Source organism: Chiloscyllium punctatum, chromosome 49 (assembly GCF_047496795.1).
Source record: "Chiloscyllium punctatum isolate Juve2018m chromosome 49, sChiPun1.3, whole genome shotgun sequence".
Taxonomy (NCBI): domain Eukaryota; kingdom Metazoa; phylum Chordata; class Chondrichthyes; order Orectolobiformes; family Hemiscylliidae; genus Chiloscyllium; species Chiloscyllium punctatum.
The window spans coordinates 59297494-59318419 of NC_092787.1; the positions used below are offsets into that span (position 1 = coordinate 59297494).

General features: G+C 42.5%; 1 protein-coding gene across 15 annotated transcripts in view; it reads right to left on the reverse strand.

Annotated features, from left to right (window-relative positions):
• akna (AT-hook transcription factor) overlaps positions 1–20926 on the reverse strand; it is a 214557-nt gene that overhangs the window by 59026 nt on the left and 134605 nt on the right. For all 15 annotated transcript variants that reach the window (XM_072565557.1, XM_072565558.1, XM_072565566.1 and 12 more), the window contains 4 exons: positions 16769–16913; positions 11702–11853; positions 9279–9338; positions 363–496 (listed from right to left, as the gene is read on the reverse strand). In XM_072565557.1, coding sequence (XP_072421658.1) covers positions 363–496; positions 9279–9338; positions 11702–11853; positions 16769–16913 — 491 coding nt within the window. The remainder of the gene's footprint in view (positions 1–362; positions 497–9278; positions 9339–11701; positions 11854–16768; positions 16914–20926) is intronic.

Sequence of the window (20926 nt, forward strand, 5' to 3'; positions counted from 1 at the left end):
TCTCTCAAGAGCCACAGGTTAGTTTGGGCATTATATCATTAAATGGTGCTACAGGTCAGACTCCCAAAATCAGGAAAATGAGCTGATATAACTGTTCTGTGCTCCTGCTCAGAATACGGAAGGATATTCTAAACCTCTGACATATTATGAGAAAGTGAAAACTGCAGATGCTGTAGATCAGAGTCGAGATGGTGCTGGAAAAGCACATCAGGTCAGGCAGCATCTGAAGAACAGGAGAATCGATGTTTCGGGCATAAACCCTTCATCAGGAATGAGGAAGACATATTATGGGCTGAGAAATAAAATCCTGTATTAAGGTGACATTTACCTTAATGGTTTTGAACAGAAATTGGCACATTTACCTGTTAGGATCAAATTCCCCAACAATATAAGAGTTGGTGCTTGCATCCTTGAGTTGGAGCCCACGATGCTCTTCTCGTGCCTGTAAATATCCCCTTTCCAAAGCATCCTGGCCATCCTTCAACCTCTGTAGTGCCTGAAATAAGGAACAGAAGCGGAAAAGAGAAGATTAAGTGCTTACTACCAACCCCCTCCCATGCAATATCTCCAGACATCTGATAGATTTGAATCTTACAATTGTCATAAATGCCATTGTCACGATTATCTGCATTTTGAGTGAATTGTAGTTAAATAAGTAAATAAAAATACTGAGATTAGTCAAGTTTAGTTAAACACAATGTGTTAATCCCAAGAGACTGGACTCGGAAATACATTTTAAAATTGTAATTTATTTTATACTTCTCTTGCGTCACTGCCTGGCCCAGCATTTATTGCTGGTCCCTGGGTGCCCTTGACAAGGTGATGAGCTTCTTTTTGAACTGCTGCAGTTCATGTGCAGTAAGTAGTCAATGAACCTAGGGAGGGAGCTTGTATATGCATTATATGTAATCTTATTGTTACTCATTTGTTCAGGTAATTTACCACAGGAGGTATATTTGAAAATATTCAATCTCTGTTAGTCACCATGAATGCCACCCCCTGCAACTCCTCATAAGCAACTTCTGAAAAGAGAAGTCGTCTTCACAACCTCAACAGCAAACCTCACCTGAATCATTTAAAAAAAATCACACAATCGTTACCTCAAATAAGAAAGCTCTCTTTCACCTCAGAGGTCAGAACTGAACTGTTTTGATGCGTAAAATCACACTGTTGCCAGTGTTTGTAAAACTGCCAGCAGTCTCCAGGAAACATCTTCAGCTTTTGATATTGAGAAAGTGGAAATTCTGGGAAGCATCAAGATAGATAGGTCCCCAGGGCTGGACCAGATATATCCAAGGTTATCAGGGGGAGTGAGGAATGAGATTGCTGCGCCTCTGGTGAGATCTTTGCATACTCACTTTCCACGGGTGTAGTACCGCATGATTGGAGGGAGGAGAATGCTGTTCCTCTGTTCAAGAAAAGGAATAGGGAAATTTCTGGGAATTACAGAACAGCCAGTCTTACATCTGTGGTAAGCAAGGTACTGGAAAGGATTCTGAGAGATAGGATTTATGACTATTTGGAAAAACACAGTTTGATTAAAGATAGTCTGCTTGGCTTTATGAGGGGGGGGTCTTGCCTCACAATCCTTATTGATTCTTTGAGGATGAGATGAGACAAGTTGATGAAGGTCGAGTGGTGAACGTGGTGTATATGGATTTCAGTAAGGCATTTGTTAAGATTCCTTATGGTAGGCTCAATCAGAGAGTTTGGAGGAATGGGATGCAGGGAAATTTGCCTGTCTGGATACAGAATTGGTTGGCCCATAGAAGGCAGTGAGTGGGAGTGGAAGGAAAGTATTCCACCTGGAGGTTGGTGAGCAGTGGTGTCCCACAGGATTCTGTTCTTGGGCCTCTGCTCTTTGTAGTTTTTATAAATGATCTGGATGAAGAAGTAGAAGGTGGATTAGTAAGTTTGCCGATGACACAAAGGTCGGTGGTGTTGTAGATAATGTTCAAGGCTGTTGCAGGCTACAACAAGACACAGACAGGATGCAGAGTTGGGCTGAAAACTGGCAGATCAAATGCCACCGTAGTTGATAGGGTGGTTAAGAAGTTGTATGATGTTTTGGCTTTCATTAACAGGGGCACTGAGTTTTTGAGAGCCGTGAAGTTTTGCTGCAGCTCTATAAAACCCTGGTTAGACCAGACTTGGAATATTGTGTCCAGTTCTGGTTGCCTCATTATAGGAAGGATGTAGATGCTTTAGAGAGGGTGCAGAGGAGATTTACCAGGATGCTGCCTGGATTGGAGGCTTGTCTAATGAAGAGAGGCTGAGTAAGCTAGGGCTTTTCACACTGGAGAGAAGAAGGAAGAGAGGTGACTTCATAGAGGTACAAGGTAATGAGAGGCATAGATAGAGTAGAGAGCCAGAGACTTTTCCCCCAGGGCAGAAATGTTAAGATGAATGCAGGAAGGTGTGGGGGAGATGTCAGAGGTAGGTTCTTTATGCAGAGAGTGGTGGTCGCATGGAACACACTGCCAGCGATGGTAGTAGAGGCAGAGATGTTGGGGGCATTTAAGCAACTGCTGCACAAGCACATGGATGGCAGTAAATTGAGGGATATGTAGGTTAGGTTTGGCACAACATCATGGGCTGCAGGACCTGTACTGTGCTGTACTGTTCTATATTCTAAACATTCAGTTCCCCTTCTCTGCGTAATACTTGTCAACACTATCAGCTGCCCTCGCTCCTCAGTTACAGTTACAACTTTTCAAAGCCACTTCCATCACATCACTGCTTACACCTTCAACTCTTTCACTCTCTCCAACTTTCGCAGATCTTCAACGTCCCTTAGTTCCGAGATTCTGGCACCACTCTATTCCCTGCTTGCCTCTTATATCACTATCTGCTCTAAGCCCTCACAGCTGCTTTGTCACACTGATATACAACATGGACGACTTAGTTTTGAATTCCGTCATGTGATGTAATACCTGAGACCAGCATGGTTTTACAAAAGGAAACAAAACATTGACTTCAATTGGTCACATGCATTATCTGACCATATGTCAACATGGATTAGACAACATGAGTTGAGAGAAAATGAACATTTTATCCAAAGGCAATAGAGCAGACAGCATGGACCATCCAGCCCAACCCCCCGAAAGGACTGTAAAGTCCCTCATCTTCGAAGTTTATTTTCACCTTTGAGACTGTTCCTAGGTTGGTGATGAAAACATGACCTGTGGTAATGAAGCTTGGAGACAATGACTCAGATATAGAAATAAACAAAGAAGCTAGTATGTCAAATAGATGCTTCTGGTAGAGAGAGGAAGATGGATTTTTGACTGTAGTATCAAAACCAGCTGGAGCCTCTCAATTATGCAGAAATACAGAATAAAAAGAAGCATCAGAACACAGAACTCAAACAATGGCTGAAATATTTGTAACTGGTAATGGTCTAAGACATCAATAAAACAACTGTGGTCAGAGGTTAAAACCATACACCTCAAAGATACTTCAGACTCTAAACTGTACATTCTTTATCTGCCTTTGAAATGGGACACCCTTCCCTTTTTATCTTTTATCTGTGTTTCATAAGACATGGTGGTTGGCTCCTTTATCCTGCAGCAGAAATTAGTTAGCAACATTTCAAATGGAAAGAGGTAGCAGACTCGTGCTAAAAAGAACCAAAATTTCCATTGCAGGAAGTTATCCCCGAAATTCATCCTTCCTCATCTGATTAAGAGGTTTCTATTCCATACACAGCACCAAGATCACCACAGGCCAAGTGACCAACAGATTGTATGGGCTTCTCTTCAACTTTGTGTATCTTTGCAGGTGACACATGACAATCTGCTCTCCTCATGGGTCCACCCTGGTCTTTCATTTGCTCTGTTTGCTTTGCTTCAATGCAGCCAGTCTCTGCAATGATTTCTCCTTCCATATGTCCTAAGGTAAGACAGTTTGTTTTAAAATTACTTACTGGTAGCGGGCAGTGGTGTTTTTTTTCTCTTCACAGAAAGAGCGGGAGCAGCAGGGGGAAGTGACGATGACCAGAGGGGCAGCCAAGACCCGGAAGCTGGTGTAGCACAAGCTTACCTGGGTAGGTTTTTTTCCCTATAAAAGCGCGTAGGAATGGAACCCGAGGCACTACAGAGGTAGTGTCTCCCACCCGCCCTCCTCCTCTAACCTAATAATAAGACCCGTTGTGGTAAGTAGGTAAGTGCTGCATTTTGCTTGTTCTATTTTTTAGACCTAGTATTTTTTTAGAAAGGTTACTTTTAGAGGGATGGCAGTGAAGGCAGTGCAATGTTCCTCTTGCAACATGTTTGAGGTGAGGGATGCCATGGTCGTCCCTGCTTACACTTGCAGGAAGTGCACCCATCTCCAGCTCCTCCAAGACCGTGTTAGGGAACTGGAGCTGGAGTTGGATGAACTTAGGATCATTTGGGAGACAGAGGGGGTCATAGATCGGAGCTTTAGGGAAGTAGTAACTCCAAAGATGGCAGACAGATGGGTGACAGTGAGGGGGACTGGGAGGAAGCAGCCAGTGCAGGGACTCCCTGCGGCCGTTCCCCTCAAGAACAAGTATACCGTTTTGGATACTTGTGGGGGGGGGGGGGGGGGGGGGGGGGGGAGGGGGGAACGACTTATCAGGGGTAAGCAATGGGGTTCAGGCCTCTGGCACGGAGCCTGTCCCTGTTGCTCAGAAGAGAAGGGTGGAGAAGAGCAGAGCAATAGTTATTGGGGACTCGATAGTTTGGGGCACAGATAGGCAGTTTTGTGGGGGCGAGAGAGACTCACGTTTGGTATGTTGCCTCCCAGGTGCAAGGGTACGTGACGTCTCTGATCGTGTTTTCCGGGTCCTTAAGGGGGATGGGCACCAACGACATAGGTAGGAGGAGTGCTGAGGATGTTAGACAGGCTTTCAGGGAGCTAGGTTGGAAGCTCAGAGTTAGAACAAACAGAGTTGTTGTCTCTGGTTTGTTACCCGTGCCACGTGATAGAGAGTCGAGGAATAGGGAGAGAGAACAGTAAAATGCGTGGCTACAGGGATGGTGCAGGAGGGAGGGATTCCGGTTTCTGGATAACTGGGGTTCTTTCTGGGGAAGGTGGGACCTCTATAAACAGGATGGTCTCCACCTGAACCTGAGGGGCACGAGTATCCTTGGGGGGAGGTTTGCTAGTGCTCTTGGAGGGGGGGGGGTTTAAACTAACTCTGCAGGGGCATGGGAACCTGGACTGTAGCTTTAGGGTGCAGGACCTGGAGTGTAGGGAGGTTAGGAATATGGCATCAATCTTAAAGGAGGGTGCCTGTAAACAGGAAAGTGGCTTGAAGTGTGTATACTTCGATGCAAGAAGTATACGAAATAAGGTAGGTGAACTTGCAGCATGGGTTGGTACCTGGGATTTCGATGTTGTGGCTATTACGGAGACATGGGTAGAACAGGGACAGGATTGGCTGTTGCAGGTTCCAGGGTTTAAATGTTTTAGTAGGGTCAGAGGTGGGGGTAAAAGAGGGGGAGGTGTGGCACTGCTTGTCAAAGATAGTATTACAGCGGTGGAAAGAACGATGGATGAAGACTTGCCATCTGAGGTAGTTTGGGCTGAGGTTAGGAATAGGAAAGGTGAGGTCACCCTGTTAGGAGTTTTCGACAGGCCTCCTAATAGTCCTAGAGACGTAGAAGAAAGGATTGTGAGGATGATTCAGGAGAAGAGTGAAAGTAATAGGGTGGTTGTTATGGGGGACTTTAACTTTCCTGATATTGACTGGGAAAGCTATAGCTCGAGTTCGTTAGATGGGTCGGTGTTTGCCCAATGTGTGCAGGAGGGTTTCCTGACACAATATGTAGACAGGCCAACAAGAGGTGAGGCCATACTGGATTTGGTTCTGGGTAACGAACCAGGCCAGGTGTTAGAATTGGAGGTAGATGATCACTTTGGGGACAGTGACCACAATTCGGTGACTTTTACTCTAGTGATGGAGAGGGAAGTGTGCATTGCAGGGCAAGAGTTATAACTGGGGGCAGGGAAACTATGATGCGGTGAGGCACGACTTAGGATGCGTGCCTTGGAAAAGTAGGCTTCAAGGCAAGGGCGCAATTGATATGTGGAGCTTGTTCAAGGAGCAACTATTGAGTGTCCTTGATAAGTATGTACCTGTCAGGCAGGGAGGAAAGGGTCATGTGAGGGAGCCGTGGTTTAATAAGGAATTGGAATCCCTTGTTAAAGGGAAGAGGGCGGCCTATGTAGAGATGAGGCGTGAAGGTTCAATTGGGGCGATTGAGAGTTATAAGGTAGCCAGGAAGGATCTGGAGAGCTAAGAGCAGCAAGGAGGGGACATGAAAAGTCCTTAGTTGGTCGGATTAGGGAAAACCCAAAGGCTTTCTATAGATATATCAGGGATAAAAGAATGACTAGGGTAGGAATAGGTCCAGTCAAGGATAGTAGTGGGAAGTTGTGTGTGGAGGCTGAAGAGATTGGGGAAACACTGAATGAATACTTTTCGTCAGTATTCACTCAGGAACAGGACATTGTTGCCAATGTGAATACTGAGTCACAATTAATTAGAATGGATGGCTTTGGGGTATGTAGGGAAGAGGTGTTGGAAATTCTGGAAAGGGTGAAAATAGATAAGTCCCCTGGGCCTGATGGCATTTATCCTAGGATTCTCTGGGAAGCAAGGGAGGAGATTGCAGAGCCATTGGCCTTGATTTTTATGTCCTCATTGTCTACAGGTATAGTGCCAGAAGACTGGAGGATAGCAAATGTGGTTCCCTTGTTCAAGAAGGGGAGCAGGGATAACCCTAGTAACTATAGGCCAGTGAGTCTCACTTCTGTTGTGGGCAAAGTCTTAGAGAGAATTGTAAGGATAGGATTTATAAACATCTGGATAGGAATAAAGTGATCAAGGATAGTCAGCATGGTTTTGTAAAGGGCAGGTCGTGCCTCACAAACCTTATTGAATTCTTTGAGAAGGTGACTAATGAGGTGGCCGAGGGTAAAGCAGTAGATGTGGTGTATATGGATTTTAGTAAGGCGTTTGATAAGGCTCCCCATGGTAGGCTACTGCAAAAAATACAGAGGTATGGCATTGAGGGCGAGTTGGAGGTTTAGATTAGGAATTGGCTGGCTGGAAGAAGACAGAGGGTAGTAGTTGATGGTAAAGGTTCATCTTGGAGTGCAGTTACTAGCGGTGTTCTGCAAGGATCTGTTTTGGGACCATTGCTGTTTGTTATTTTTATAAATTACCTGGAGGAGGGGCTAGAAGGTTGGGTGAGCAAGTTTGCGGATGATACGAAAGTTGGTGGAGTTGTTGACAGTGAGGAAGGATGTGGCAGGTTACAGCGGGATATAGATAAGCTGCAGAGCTGGGCAGAAAGGTGGCAAATGGAGTTCAATGTGGGTAAGTGTGAAGTCATTCACTTTGGTTTGAGTAACAAAAAGATAGGGTACTGGGCTAATGGTTGGATACTTGGTAGTGTGGATGAGCAGAGGGATCTTGGTGTCTATGTACACAGAAAGTTGCCACCCAGGTAAATAGTGCGGTGAAGAAGGCATTTGGCGTACTGGCTTTTATTGGTAGAGGAATTGAGTTCCAGAGTCCTGAGGTCATGTTGCAGTTGTATAAGACTCTGGTGCGGCCGCATCTGGAATATTGTGTGCAGTTTTGGTCGCTGTACTATAGGAAGGATGTGGAGGTACTGGAACGGGTGCAGAGGAGGTTTACCAGGATGTTGCCTGGTATGGTAGGAAGATCGTATGAGGAAAGGCTGAGGCACTTGGGGCTGTTTTCATTGGAGAAAAGAAGGTTTAGGGGTGACTTGATAGAGGTGTACAAGATGATTAGAGGTTTAGATAGGGTTGACAGTGATAACCTTTTTCCACGTATGGAGTCAGCTATTATGAGGGGGCATAGCTTTAAATTAAGGGGTGGTAGGTATAGGACAGATGTTAGGGGTAGATTCTTTACTCAGCGAGTCGTGAGTTCATGGAATGCCCTGCCAGTAGCAGTGGTGGAGTCTCCCTCTTTATGGTCATTTAAACGGGCATTGGATAGGCATATGGAGGATAGTGGGCTAGTGTAGGTTAGGTGGGCTTGGATCGGCACAACATCGAGGGCCAAAGGGCCTGTACTGTGCTGTATTCTTCTATGAGCTATGCACGGTCACTTCTGGATATGCTCCAAGGTTCCATCTTTGACTCTCTTCGGTCTTTCATCAAGTCAAACCTCTCTGTGACATTATCTACAATCAATAGAGCTCAGGCAAATGCAATATGAGACTCTTCAGATTCTTTTTAGTTTTAGAGCCATTAGTCTCTAAAATTAAACTATCGATTGGCTAAATTTAAACTATTGATTATATTGTCATGGCCAACAAACAGGATAGAAAGTTACAATAGATTGCTTCTTGATTTGGAAAGTGTCGACATTTACTTCATAGCCTCAATTTATTAATATTGCTCCTTAAACTAAAATTCTGAAGCATATTTTCACTAATGAGCTGTCAAAGGCAATAATCTTTCTTGACTCAGCCAATAATTAACCATGGTTCTGTTGGAAGTACACTCACTGCTGAGTCAGAAGGGTCCAGGGTCCAAGTTCCATTTCAAGAGTTAGATCAAGTCTGACACTCAAGTATCAAATTGAAGGAGGTGTAATCTTACAGAAGAGATATTTGTCCCCCCCTCAGGTGACTGCAAAAGAACCCACGTCACTGTTTGGAATAACTACAGGGGAATTATACTTGACATCCTGGCCAATATTTATACCTTAATCAACAACACACCAAAAGATCGGTCATGTTCACATGCAAATTGAGGGAGTTTGCTGGGTTTCCTGCATTACAACAGTTGCTATAACAGTGCTTCACTGACTGCGATTTGTTTTGAGACTCCTTGTGGTCATGAAAGTGCTGTGCGGATGCAAATCTTCACTTCTTTTAGTCTGGAGAGATCTAACCTTTAGGAATTCAAAATAATATTGCTCATTGACAATGAATGCATGGTGTTTCTAGTACACAGTATCTACGTTGTATAAACATTTTCAGATCCAAACATGTTCAGTAACACAAAACTGTTTGCTTTGTAATGAAAATTTGTCTGTACCTATTTATCCCCCCATTATATTTCACCCATTAACAACTGTCTTTGCTGTTCACATCACTTTAATATTGCCATTCAGTACCCCCCAATTCTGCAGGTATTTACACTCAACAGCAGAGTGTTGCTGTCAATTCTGTTTCTGTTTCAAAACTCACCTGACTGTTGGAAGGACTGAATGTAGATTCCTGTGAAATTGTACAACACCTAGTTCAGGCTCCTCGGCCACTTACCTTTTGTTGGGTGACTGGTGCTATCTTCCTTGCTTTAAGCAACCCTTCGAATCCATCCATCTGATGGGAGGAAAGAAATCACAAATCCACAGGTCATTTGGACAGATTAATTGAAATATACAAGATAAATAAAGATAAGGTGGTTGTCATAGGATGGTCATCAATTTTAACTGGGCACGATCTAACAAAAGATACCCTCTTCCTCTTCAGTATCCAATTCTGGATAGTTGCATTTTTAAAATTCTTTCGCTATTTGTCATCCATTCCCAATTACTCTCGAACTGAGTGGTTTGTCAAAGACTTTGCTGATGGTCAGATTCCTTTCTCCTGGGACCCTGAATGTGAGCACTGAAGGGAAGCTTTCAAGTTGCAGATATTCCCTGAAATACTGTCCTTGGGCTTCATATTCAGTTTCACCAGCTGGACACTGAACTGGTGAAGCCAGCAGAGACAGAACCTGCCCAGTTTCACCTCCACTTCAAAATAAAATTGAAAATAGGGAAGGTTCTGTAAATGAGCACACGATTCGCTGGTTACCCACTATGTTCTAAAAATGATGGAGCTCTAGTTCAATGTCCACAATGTGCAAGAGATTTTTAAAATTGCATTTTCTGTTTTTGTTTATTCCTACAGTACAACAGTGACTTCATTTCATAAGTACTTTATTAGCTGTACATGACTTTGAGAATAGGTTAGTCTGACTCAATAGAAAGGAAAACACTAGAGTCCATTATGAAAGCATTAATAGCAGAGCACTCAACAAACAGTGGCAGGATTGGGGAGAGTCAGCACAGTTTTACGGAAGGAAAATCATGCTTGACAAATCTACTGGAATTTTATGAGGACGTAACTAGTGGAGTTGATAAGCGGAAGTCAGTGCATGTGGTTTATTTGGACTTTCAGAAGGCTTTCCATAAACTCCCACATAAGAAGTTAGCATGTAAAATTAAAGCACTTGGGATTGGGGGTGGTGTACTGACATAGATAGAGAAAGGTTTAACAGACAGAAAATAAGGAATGGAATATAACGAAGAATTGTGGATGCTGAACATACGAAATACACAAGAACAGGTATTGCTGGAGAAACTCAGCAAACGTGGCAGCACCTGTGGAGAGAAAAGACAGTTAACATTTTGAGTCCAGTGACCCTTTTACAAGATTCAGTGGCACGCAGTGACTAGTGGGACCCAAATATTAATGATTTAGATAAAGGTAATATCTGCAGATGACCCAAAGCTGGGTGGGAGCTCAATTTGTGAGGGGGATGCAGAGATGTTTCAGTGTAATTTGGATTTGAGTTTGAAGCATAATGACTATCCACTTTGGCAGCAAAAACAAGAAGGCACATTTTCATTTGAATGCCGATAAATTGGGAAAGGGGGAGGTACAATGAGACTTGGACATCTTTTGACCACAGTTGTTGAATGCAAACCTGCAGCTGAAGCAGGTAGTGAAGATAACAAATAGCATGTTGGCCTTCATGGTGAAAGGTTTCGAAAACAGGAGCAGGGCTGTTTTGCTGTAATTGTACAGTGCCTTGCTTCACCTGGAGTACGGCGTGCAGTTTTACTCTCTTGGAAGGAATCCAATAAAGGTTTACCAGACTGATTCCAGGGTTGGCAGAACTGGTTATGAAGAAAGACTCAGCAGTTAGGACTACAGTCACAGGAGTTTAGAAGAATCCGGGGTATCTTATAGAAACCTATAAAATGCTAATGGGACTGAACAGGGTAAAGGCAGGAGAGATGTTTCCAATAACCAGGGAGCCCAGAACCAGGGATCACAGTTTAAGTGTACTATGTAGTCTGTTTAGGACTGAGATGAGGCTAAATTTCTTCACCAAGAGCAGGCTGAGTGTGTGGAAATATCTGTCACAGAAATAGGTTTAGGCCAAAAAATTAAGTATTTTCAAGAAGGCATTAGATATACTTCTTAGGGCTGAAGGAATCGAAGGGTTCAGGATGAAATTAGAAACAAGGTAATGACTTGGATGATCAGCCATGATCAGTTGGAAAAATAGAGCAGACACTAAGGGGCGAACGGCCTCTTTCTGCTCCTATTTTCTATATTTTTGAGATAACCAGAAATCATAAAAAGCAGGATTTAAATGCAGGTCTTTCTTCTTCCTTTATTTCTGCTTCTTGAAACACCTATGCTTTCTAAAAGCTGCTTCAAATATGTTCATCTATTCTAAGACGGTTATTTAAAAATAAAATCAGTAGTCTACTTTCAATGGGAATTCTTTTAATGAAAGGGTCACTCAAAGTCAAAAAGGAACAGATACAACACAAACATCATGGGTTCAAATATGTTAATTAATGGTAGAACGTTGGCAAGTTTAATGCTTAATGTAAGTGAAAAGATTATTGTCATGACACCTTTAGAAAAGTAACAATAATCTTCCTGAGATCATTTGCACTCACCTGCTTTTGCAGTGCCTCTGCCTGTTGGGCTAAGGCCCATGTCAGACACTCCCCTGCTGTGGGCTCCACAATAGAGGGATATTCGGTCAAAGTGGTACCTGATGTACTGGCAACTTCTATTACTTCACCCTTTTCTATTACTGAGGGACATTCTGAAAACAGAATTCAGACAAAGAACTACTGTAACTTAATACCCCTATATTAATTCCTTTAACAGCAACAGTTACATTAAATAAAATGACACAACACCAGGTTATAATCCAACAGGTTTAACTGGGAGCCCTACCGTTCAGGTAGCTGACGAAGGAGCAGTGCTCTGAAAGCTCGTGTTTCCAAATAAACCGGTTGGACTACAACCTGGTGTTGTGTGATCTTGAACATTAAAAAAAATGGTATTCTAGCTACACTGGTTCAGGAGACTCTTTCCAGGAACTGGTGTAGGTTCAGCAATTGACAGCTGGAGAAAGACAATGGCATAATGGTAATGTTTCTGAAGTAATGCTGTAAGGTCACGTCCTATCATGGTTGGTAGGATTTGAACGTAATAAGGGCAATCACAAAGCTAGAGCTTGCTGTGAGGTGACACGTTGCTGAGGTACACACTAGAAGTTAAATGCTGTATATCGAAACGGTTCTGTAAAGCTTTCCCCAGGGCTTCCATTTGCTATGGGTCCTTTTCAAATTGATCAGATTACAGGAATGGTACAAAACATGTCTATGTAACAATGTGGGCTTAGTTTCAGATGTGGTGTGGGTTAAACCATGACTTCAGCATTGTTAACGGCCAGGGGGTGTGGGGGACTCCAAAACTGGAGGGCATAGGTTTAGGGTGAGAGGGGAAAGATTTAAAAGGGACCGAAGGGGCAACCTTTCCACCCAGAGGGTGGTGCGTGTATGGATGAGCTGCCAGAGGAAGTGGTGGAGGCTGGTACAATTAAAAGGCATCTGGATGGGCATATGAATAGGAAGGTGTGAGAGGGATATGGGCCAAGTGCTGGCAAAAGGGACTAGATTTATACAGCATATCTGTTCGGCATGGGCGAGTTGGACCAAAGGGTCTGTTTTTGTGCTGCACATCTTTATGAGTCTATGACTCGGAGGCCAATAATTGGGACCCAGGGTGATGAGTGGTCTGCTCTGGTTGTCCTGGAGACCAGGGGACCAGGCCTGGAGCAGCACAGAACCCATGAGCTCTGGTCTTGTCCCTGACACCAATCAACATCGAAACAGGACCTCAGTATCCATCAGTCTCAAATGTTCACTGTCTTAATAGAGGGGAACATCAACGCCTGTAGCTAAGAGTTGCGTATTGAGTAGAAAACAAATTTACACAAAGCAATGTAACAGATTCTTACTCTTCATAACGAAATTACTCTTTGTGTAAAGGCAATGTGTGCACTTCTAAAACAAACATCAGTGCCAAACTGTATAATCATTTGGGGTGGCACAGTGGTTTGCACTGCTGCCTCACAGCGCCATGGACCCAGGTTCAAGTTCAGTTTCGGGTGACTGTCTGTGTGGAGTTTGCAATTCTCCTGTGTGGGTTTCCTCCTGGTGCTTTGGTTTCTTCCCACAATCCAAAGATGTGTAGGTTAGGCAAATTGGTCATGCTAAATTGCCCATAGTGTTCAAGGATGTGTAGGTTAGGTGCATTAGTCTCAGTTAAATGGAGTAGTAGTAGGGGAATGGGTCTACATGGGTTACCCTTTGAAGTGTTAGGCCGAAGGGCCTGTTTCCACACTGTTGGGCTTCTATGATTTTTTTCTTTTCCTCAGGCAATATATCACAATGGTGTTGCCAATCAGATTTTCTACACCTGTTAGGGAGAAGTTAAATGCTGCAAATTTCTATGGAGAGCAAAGCAGCAAAATCAAACAGATTTCCAATCAACTTTGGCACTTCAAGTGCCTTAGGACTACCTGTTTACCCCTAGTCACGCCTCCACTCGTTAAAGATAAGCAGGGTACCTCGAATGAAGAATGTAGGCAAGGACACTTGCTGCTGATCTTGAAGGACCCCTTGCCGAGAGATCTAGCAAACTCTGTTGTGAAAACTTTATCGCTCTCAATATGCAATTGATTGCAGTGATCTTTAATGGGGACTCTGAGTTTGGAGCTGTAGATGTTGTCCACACTCAGCTAATCACATCAAAGAATTCTCACAGCCAGTAACAGAGTGGAATAGAAGGCATTAAAATCTATTTGTTTTTTAAAACATTCAACACGAAGCAAACAAAGTTTTTCGCCCACACATGGATGGTGGTACAGCAGAAATGGTGAAAAAATGCCAAGAAAATTAGTCTAAATAGCATTCCAGAACTGTAAATCTATTTTTTTCCAGGATTAAGGTCAGTAATAGTCAATACACTAATCACTGATTAAAAACCCAGTTACGTTCAATTGAACAGGGTGTAACTTCTGATGGAGTTTCCAATGGGGATGCATTTTTTTGTTCATTCATGGAATGTGATCGTTATTGGCTAGGCCAGCACTTAGTTATCATTAATAGCCCAGAAAGAATCTATCCCATTGCTGTGGGTCTGGAAACACATAAGCCAGGCCAGGTCTTTTTAACGAGGTGGCAGGTAGGGGATAGCTATTTCCCAGCTGTCAATCTGGTTGATGATCTGCTTTTTCTGCAATCTTATATGCACCTGGAGATGATGACCTTGTCTTCCTCATTATAATGTTTGGGTCCTGTGGAACAGAGCTGCTCTCATTGTTTCACCCCATGCAGTGCACAGAGAATTCTCTCCTCCTTGTAGAAGACTTTGCTCCAGACTCATTTTGGTCTCCTCACATTGGGAAGATAGCTAAGGCTTTGGAAAAGGTGCATCAGAGGATCTCAAGAGTAATCCCAAGTTTAAAGCAACTTGATTTAACTGGATCTGTATACTTTAGGAAACTGAAGAAGAGGAGCAATAGGATTTTTATTTAAAAACCGCTGAGCTTAGATGTGTTTATGTGGGCCCATCGGGCACCCTCACACTCTCTGCGTGGTTAGGGGCAAAATTATAGACAGGATGGCAGACAGTTTTCCTTTCCCAGAGAGACATGGAGCTATAAAGCTAGTCACATGTTCATGCTGTGACTTCAGATTTGCGGTACAGGTCGTTCTGCTGTTACACACGTTTTGTTAACGCAAATTCGTTGTAACGCGATTAACAAATTGGGGACACTGTTTCTAAAGCGTGAACTTTTAAATAATGTGCTGGCTATAACGTGATTACATCACCAACACTTTAAGCGCTGTTTCTAAAGCGCGATTTTTCTATAATGGGAGGTGGGGGGGGGGGGGGTTGCACAGGAACACTATCATTGTTTTATCGAAGAGCTCCACATATTGCATAGAAAGTGACTGCATTCTGGCTAGGGTGAAGATCTCCTCTTGCCAGGGATAGACATCCTTTGACAGTGTCTCCTAGACTAGTTTAATCAGTGAAATGGGTTAAAATCAAATTTTCCAGATTTTTTTGCTCAAACTATCCTGAGCTTTATTTTTTTTTTAAATTTTCTTGGAATGGAGTTGTGAAAAGTTGTGGAAGGTGGGGAATGACTGCCTGTAACTCACAATTACATGGGATAAGCCAGTGTATTCCTGTCCTTTATCTCTACTTGTCATAACATATTTCTGCTGGCACGGGTTAACCATCCCTTAGAAACGGCAATATAATCTCCACATTAAAACAGTGCCATAGACGCAGAAATATTGAACTGAAAACTAAAGGGAACAAATTGAAACTTCTAGATCAAAAGATTTAACTTCTTGCATGCATCTGAAGGATGGTAGTGCTGGACAGAGAACAGAATATTTCCCATTTCAGATGTCCAATGTCAACAACAAGCCACACAATCAGATGTAAAGTCGTGCTTTCTTCATAATCACAGAAGAATATCCCTTACAATATACCAGTGTGACAATACCTCCCTTTGCCTGTACTCTCATCCTGTCAAGATGATATCGCCAATTCTTTCAAGGTACCAGTTTGGGATGCTTTTGTCTTGTTGTGAACTAAGATTCATTAAGCCCCTTTTGGACATAACAAAGGTGATCCTTTCAACCGTGATCCTGATTTTTTTTTGCGATATTTGCCCTGATTTCTACACCTTGTACCTTGTAGCATTTGCAAGTTCCAGCAGTATGTTGTATTAGGTAAGTGCTAGTTGAGGTAGTTTGCCTGAATCCTCCTTTGTCTTGAGTCTATCTAGCTAATGGTGGTCGTGAAGGCACGATTATAGAGTATCTACAGAAGAGGCACTGTTTTAACATAGCATGAATGCTTGTTGCATGATAATAGTAAGTACAACTACTTGGATGGGTGTAATTAATTATTAGGGAACTGATAAAGATATATCTGTGTCCTCCAAAAACTAGAGTAGATTACTTTGTCACCATCAGCAGGCTGTGTGCGACATCTGTCGAATGGGTAAAGCAACGTAACATGAACATTAGCCCCTTCAAAACTGTAACCTTAAACACCAATCTCAACCGAAATCCCAAAGATTTAAAGGCAGTGCTCAGCCTACTGCCCCACCCACTTACCAAAAACATTCAATACAATGTTCTACACAATGAATGTCAAAACCTCCCAAACCAGACTTTCAGTATTCTAAACAAAACAAAAATCCAATTTTTGATGCTGGAAATGAGAAACAAATCCTGAAATTGCAGAGAAAATGCAGGAGGTCTGGCAGCATTTATGGATACAAAGTAGAGATTCCCTTCTTCAGAATGGTTCCCTGTTTAATTCTGCTTTCTTTCTGAAACGTTGACTTTGCCACCTCCTGCCATGTTCTTCCAGCCTTCTGCTGGTCTACTTCTCTCCACAGATGCTGCCAGACCTGCTGAGTTTTCCCCACAATTCCTGCTTTTGCTTCAGTATTCAAAAGAACTCAGTGTCAAAAAGGAGCTTTCGTGAACAATGACAGAAACACAAGACCATAGCAACAAGCAACATTGGACAATTCAGAGTGCACTAGAAGTTAAAAATCTTCACCTTCCTTTGTGTTTTGATATTATCGAGATTAATTTCCTCCGATGGGGGGTTTTAAATGTTTTATTAGTTACCTGCTTGTTCATTAAAGTTCATAGATGGGCCAATTTCAGCTCTTTGTGCATGGGGAATGGTAAATGTCATAACCTTTGAACCTTGGCTAAGTGATGCCATTTGGACACTCTGACTTGGTTTTGGAGGGTCAGCATAGAGGTTCACCTGTAAAAAACAAATGAAGTGTGGATGAGAATAGACCTTTGTGATTGTTTCACTTCAACTAATACAACGAAAGATAAAAACAGAATAACTAAAATCAACTTGCTGCAAGTGACATTTCTTTTTACCTGTTGCACTCCATGAGCAAAACCAAAAATATTACAGGAAGTATGTGGCGCATACCCTGGCCTATATACTTCAGTGCAGTACTGAAGGACCGCTGTACAGTTGGAGATATGAATGTTGCAAATAAGATGTTAAACTGAGTCTGCTCCTCCATTTCAGGTGGATGGAGGAGATTCCAGGGGACTATTTCGGGAAGAGAAGAGAAGTTTTCTCTAATTTCACACCTATATTTTTCTCCCAAACAAAATCTATAAGACAATGCCAGACCGATTTTCAAAAGGTACCTTCAGGTTTGTGGAATCTGCGAGATAGAGATTAGATTAGATTCCCTACAGTGCAGAAACATTCCCTTCAGCTCAACAAGTCCACACCGATGCTCTGAAGAGTAACCCACCCAGACCCATTCCCCTACTTCCTACTAATGCACCTATTACTACGGGCAATTTAGCATGGCTAACTCACCTGAACTGCACATTTTCGGACTGTGGGAGGAAACCAGAGCACCCGGGAGAAACCCACGCAGACACGGGGAGAATGTGCAAACTCCACACAGATAGTCGCCCGAGGCTAGAATCGAACTCAGGTCCCTGGCATTGTGAGGCAGCAGTGCTAACCACTGAGCCACGGTGCCATCCAATGAGACGGCCAAGATGGGGTATTTTAAATGCTGATCTAATCCACATTTAGGGCATGCTGCCATCTTGGTAAAGTAGTTGAACAGTGCACCAGAAACGCCTACCCATAGCATTATTAAATAGCTGAATGCCAATTAAATTGCTCGCCAATATTCATTAATGAAACAAATTTATTTTCATTAATGAGACTGCATGACATGTCAGTATTTAACACTTATCTTAATGGTCTCTCCTGTCAACAACCAGTTGACTGGGGGAAAGCAAGCCATTGTTGAAGGTTTTTAGTGCTACCTAAAGATATATTATCTTTCACTGCTCGTATGTTGCTGGAGGTTTAGACTGGAACTCTGAAACACTACAGGGGACTTTCTGGGGAACTATTGTTATGAAGTTGTAGACATGTACTGCACCTTTAAGGGAGCTGATATTTCTGGCTGACACAAAGTGTTCTGAAAGATTTTAAAATGTAACAGTGGATGAAATAAATAGCTGGAGCTGTGTAGCCATGACACAAAAATAAATTCAAATTCAGCGAATCAGTTTAAATTACGCTCCAGATCCAAAATCCAATCAAATTTGAATTTAGTATTTTGATAACATCAAACCAATGAAATGATCTGATATTTCGGAATATAACATCAGACATTTTGAACAGTTGGAGGGAGAACTGCCAAGAAAACCAATAAATATAGACTGCGAGCCAAATAGCTCTCTGAAAGGTACCTGTTCATATAACAGACCCGTGAAGCAGAATACTGAAGAAAAAAACAACAGAGGAAAATCTACAGCGGAAGGTACAAAGAGAAGGTTAGACAGCTGGCTGGCTTTGAAATTTGAATTTCTAAAAAATTTAATTAGGGTTTTTAATCAGACTTGTATTGTAGATTGGGGAGGTAAAGATAGGTTTAAGAGAAAGGAGTTGTAAATAGTTGTTAAGAAAATCATTAATTTTTAATTTAAATAGTGACTTCTGGGATAGTTCTTTGCCTCTCAAAATTTAACTGATTACGGCATGAGGTAAGCTTCTCTGTGTATTGGGTTTAAATTAGCAAAGGGGTTTACCCTATGTTGCAACACTATATTGAGACTTTACCAAAATGATCAACATTTCTTTTGGAAATTCTCTTAGGATTTCACTTGATTTGATTTGATTTATTGTCATGTGTACCTAAGTACAGTGAAAACCTTTATCTGCGAGCAGTACAGGCAGATCATAGTAAGCAAGGACATAAAGATCATAGAGTGAAAAACAGGGCGTGCGCTCGGCAAGATCAACATTAACAAGATCAGCATTATGTAAAGTTAGACAGTCCATTCATCAGCCTAATTATGGCGGGGAAGAAGCTGCTCTTGAACCTGCTGCTGCATGTGTTCCTGCTTCTCTACACTGACAATGTGTTGTGGCACTCTACATTGGATCCTAGTCGGTAGGGTTCCAGGGATGTCCTCTCTTACCAACGTTTCTATATGGTTATGCTTAATACAGCCTATCATAGGTTCAGATATTGAAGTGTAGACCAGAACTTCTGATATGACAGTATATGATGACAAGACTCAAAGAAACTGAGGCATGAAACTAGGAGCACCTTAGGTGAAAGCCAGCAGCAACACAGTGCTGGAAGTGAAGGACTTCAAGGCTAACCTGACCCCCAGTCTGTGCATCGGGAGACACTGCAAAGCCTACACAATGCTGGCAAAGTGCCCTAAAAGCTGCTGAACAACCAGCTGTCCCCAAGTGAGAACCAGATTGTTGTAAATCAAAGGCTTTTAACGAGGTGGGAAACAGGGTGCACTTGGAATATCTGTCAGTGGAAAGTGCAGGAAGAAGCAGCAAAACATGGTTAGCACCACTAAGGATCTCAGCCTGTCCAATATGAAAGAGGGTCTTGAATGCCAGAAGATGACCGTTCTGGAGCTGCAAAGCAGCACAGAAGATTAAAACACAGACTATAACGGTCTGGAAATGTTCAAGCATTATTGTGTGCTCAGGAGCAGGATGTATTTTTCCTGAATGATATAATAGGCCTGCTAGAGTAATGGAGTCAAACAGCATGGAAGCAGACCCTTCGATCTAATTCATCCACGCCAATCAAACATCCCAATCTGACCTTGCCAGCATTTGGCCCATATCCTTCTAAATCCTTCCTATTCATAAACCCATCTAGATAGCTTTAAATATTGTAATTGTAAATGCCTCCGCCACTTTCTCTGGCAGCTCGTTCTTTACATGCACCACACTCTTCTTGAAAAAGTTACCTTTCAGATCCTTTTTATATCTTTCCCCTCTCACTCTCATCCTATGCCTTCTAGTTTTGGACTCCTCCACCTGAGAAAAAGATCTTGTCTACTTAACCTATCCACGCCCCTCATGGTTTTATAAACTTTGATAAGGTCACCCCTCAGCCTCTGACTCTCCAGGGAAAATAGCCCCAGCCTATTCTGCCTCTCCCTATGGCTCAAACCCTCCAGTCCTGGCAACATTCTTGTAAATCTTTTTTGCACCTTCTCAGGTTTAATCCTTCCAACAAAAGGGTGACCAGCATTGTACACAGTATTTCAAAAATGGCCTCATCAATGTCTGTACAGCCATAACATGACATCCCAACTCCCAAACTCAACATTATGACCAATAAAGGTGAGCTTGCCAAATGCCTTCTTCACCGCCCTGTCTACCTGCAACTCCACTTTCAGCTTCCTTGGTTATGCAGACCACTCTTTGGATTCTGGTGTGCAGAATTATTAATACCAAGAAAACTATTTTGTTAGGAGATATTGAGGAAGATGTATCCATTTTCGATGCAAACACCATAGCTGAGGCCAAGAATTCTCTGATCATCCTCCATTTAGCAGGTACTAAAATCAGACTCAGATGGCAGATACAAACTATACACATCTATAATAAGACAAAGGTCACCAAAACTTAGTTTCCATTTCTGATCATTTATTAAGATAAAAATGAATCTTTTAAGGATCATCTCATTGAATATGGCAGACGTGAGGAATGTAGAGTCTGCCTTCCTCTGTATCACATTGCTATCAAGACTTTACCTCCATGGAAAGCATTTTAAAAATTTCCAACGCTTCCTGTTCATAATGTTTGCTGGTTTCCATTTCTCTCCCATTTCCCCTTCCTTAACGTAGAATTCTCAAGTGGGACCTACAATGTGTGGAATCATTTTTAAGTTGATCAAGCAACAATGTAGAATATTTATCATTTTTCAGTCAATCATTTGAAAGTGTGAGATGAGTATGAAT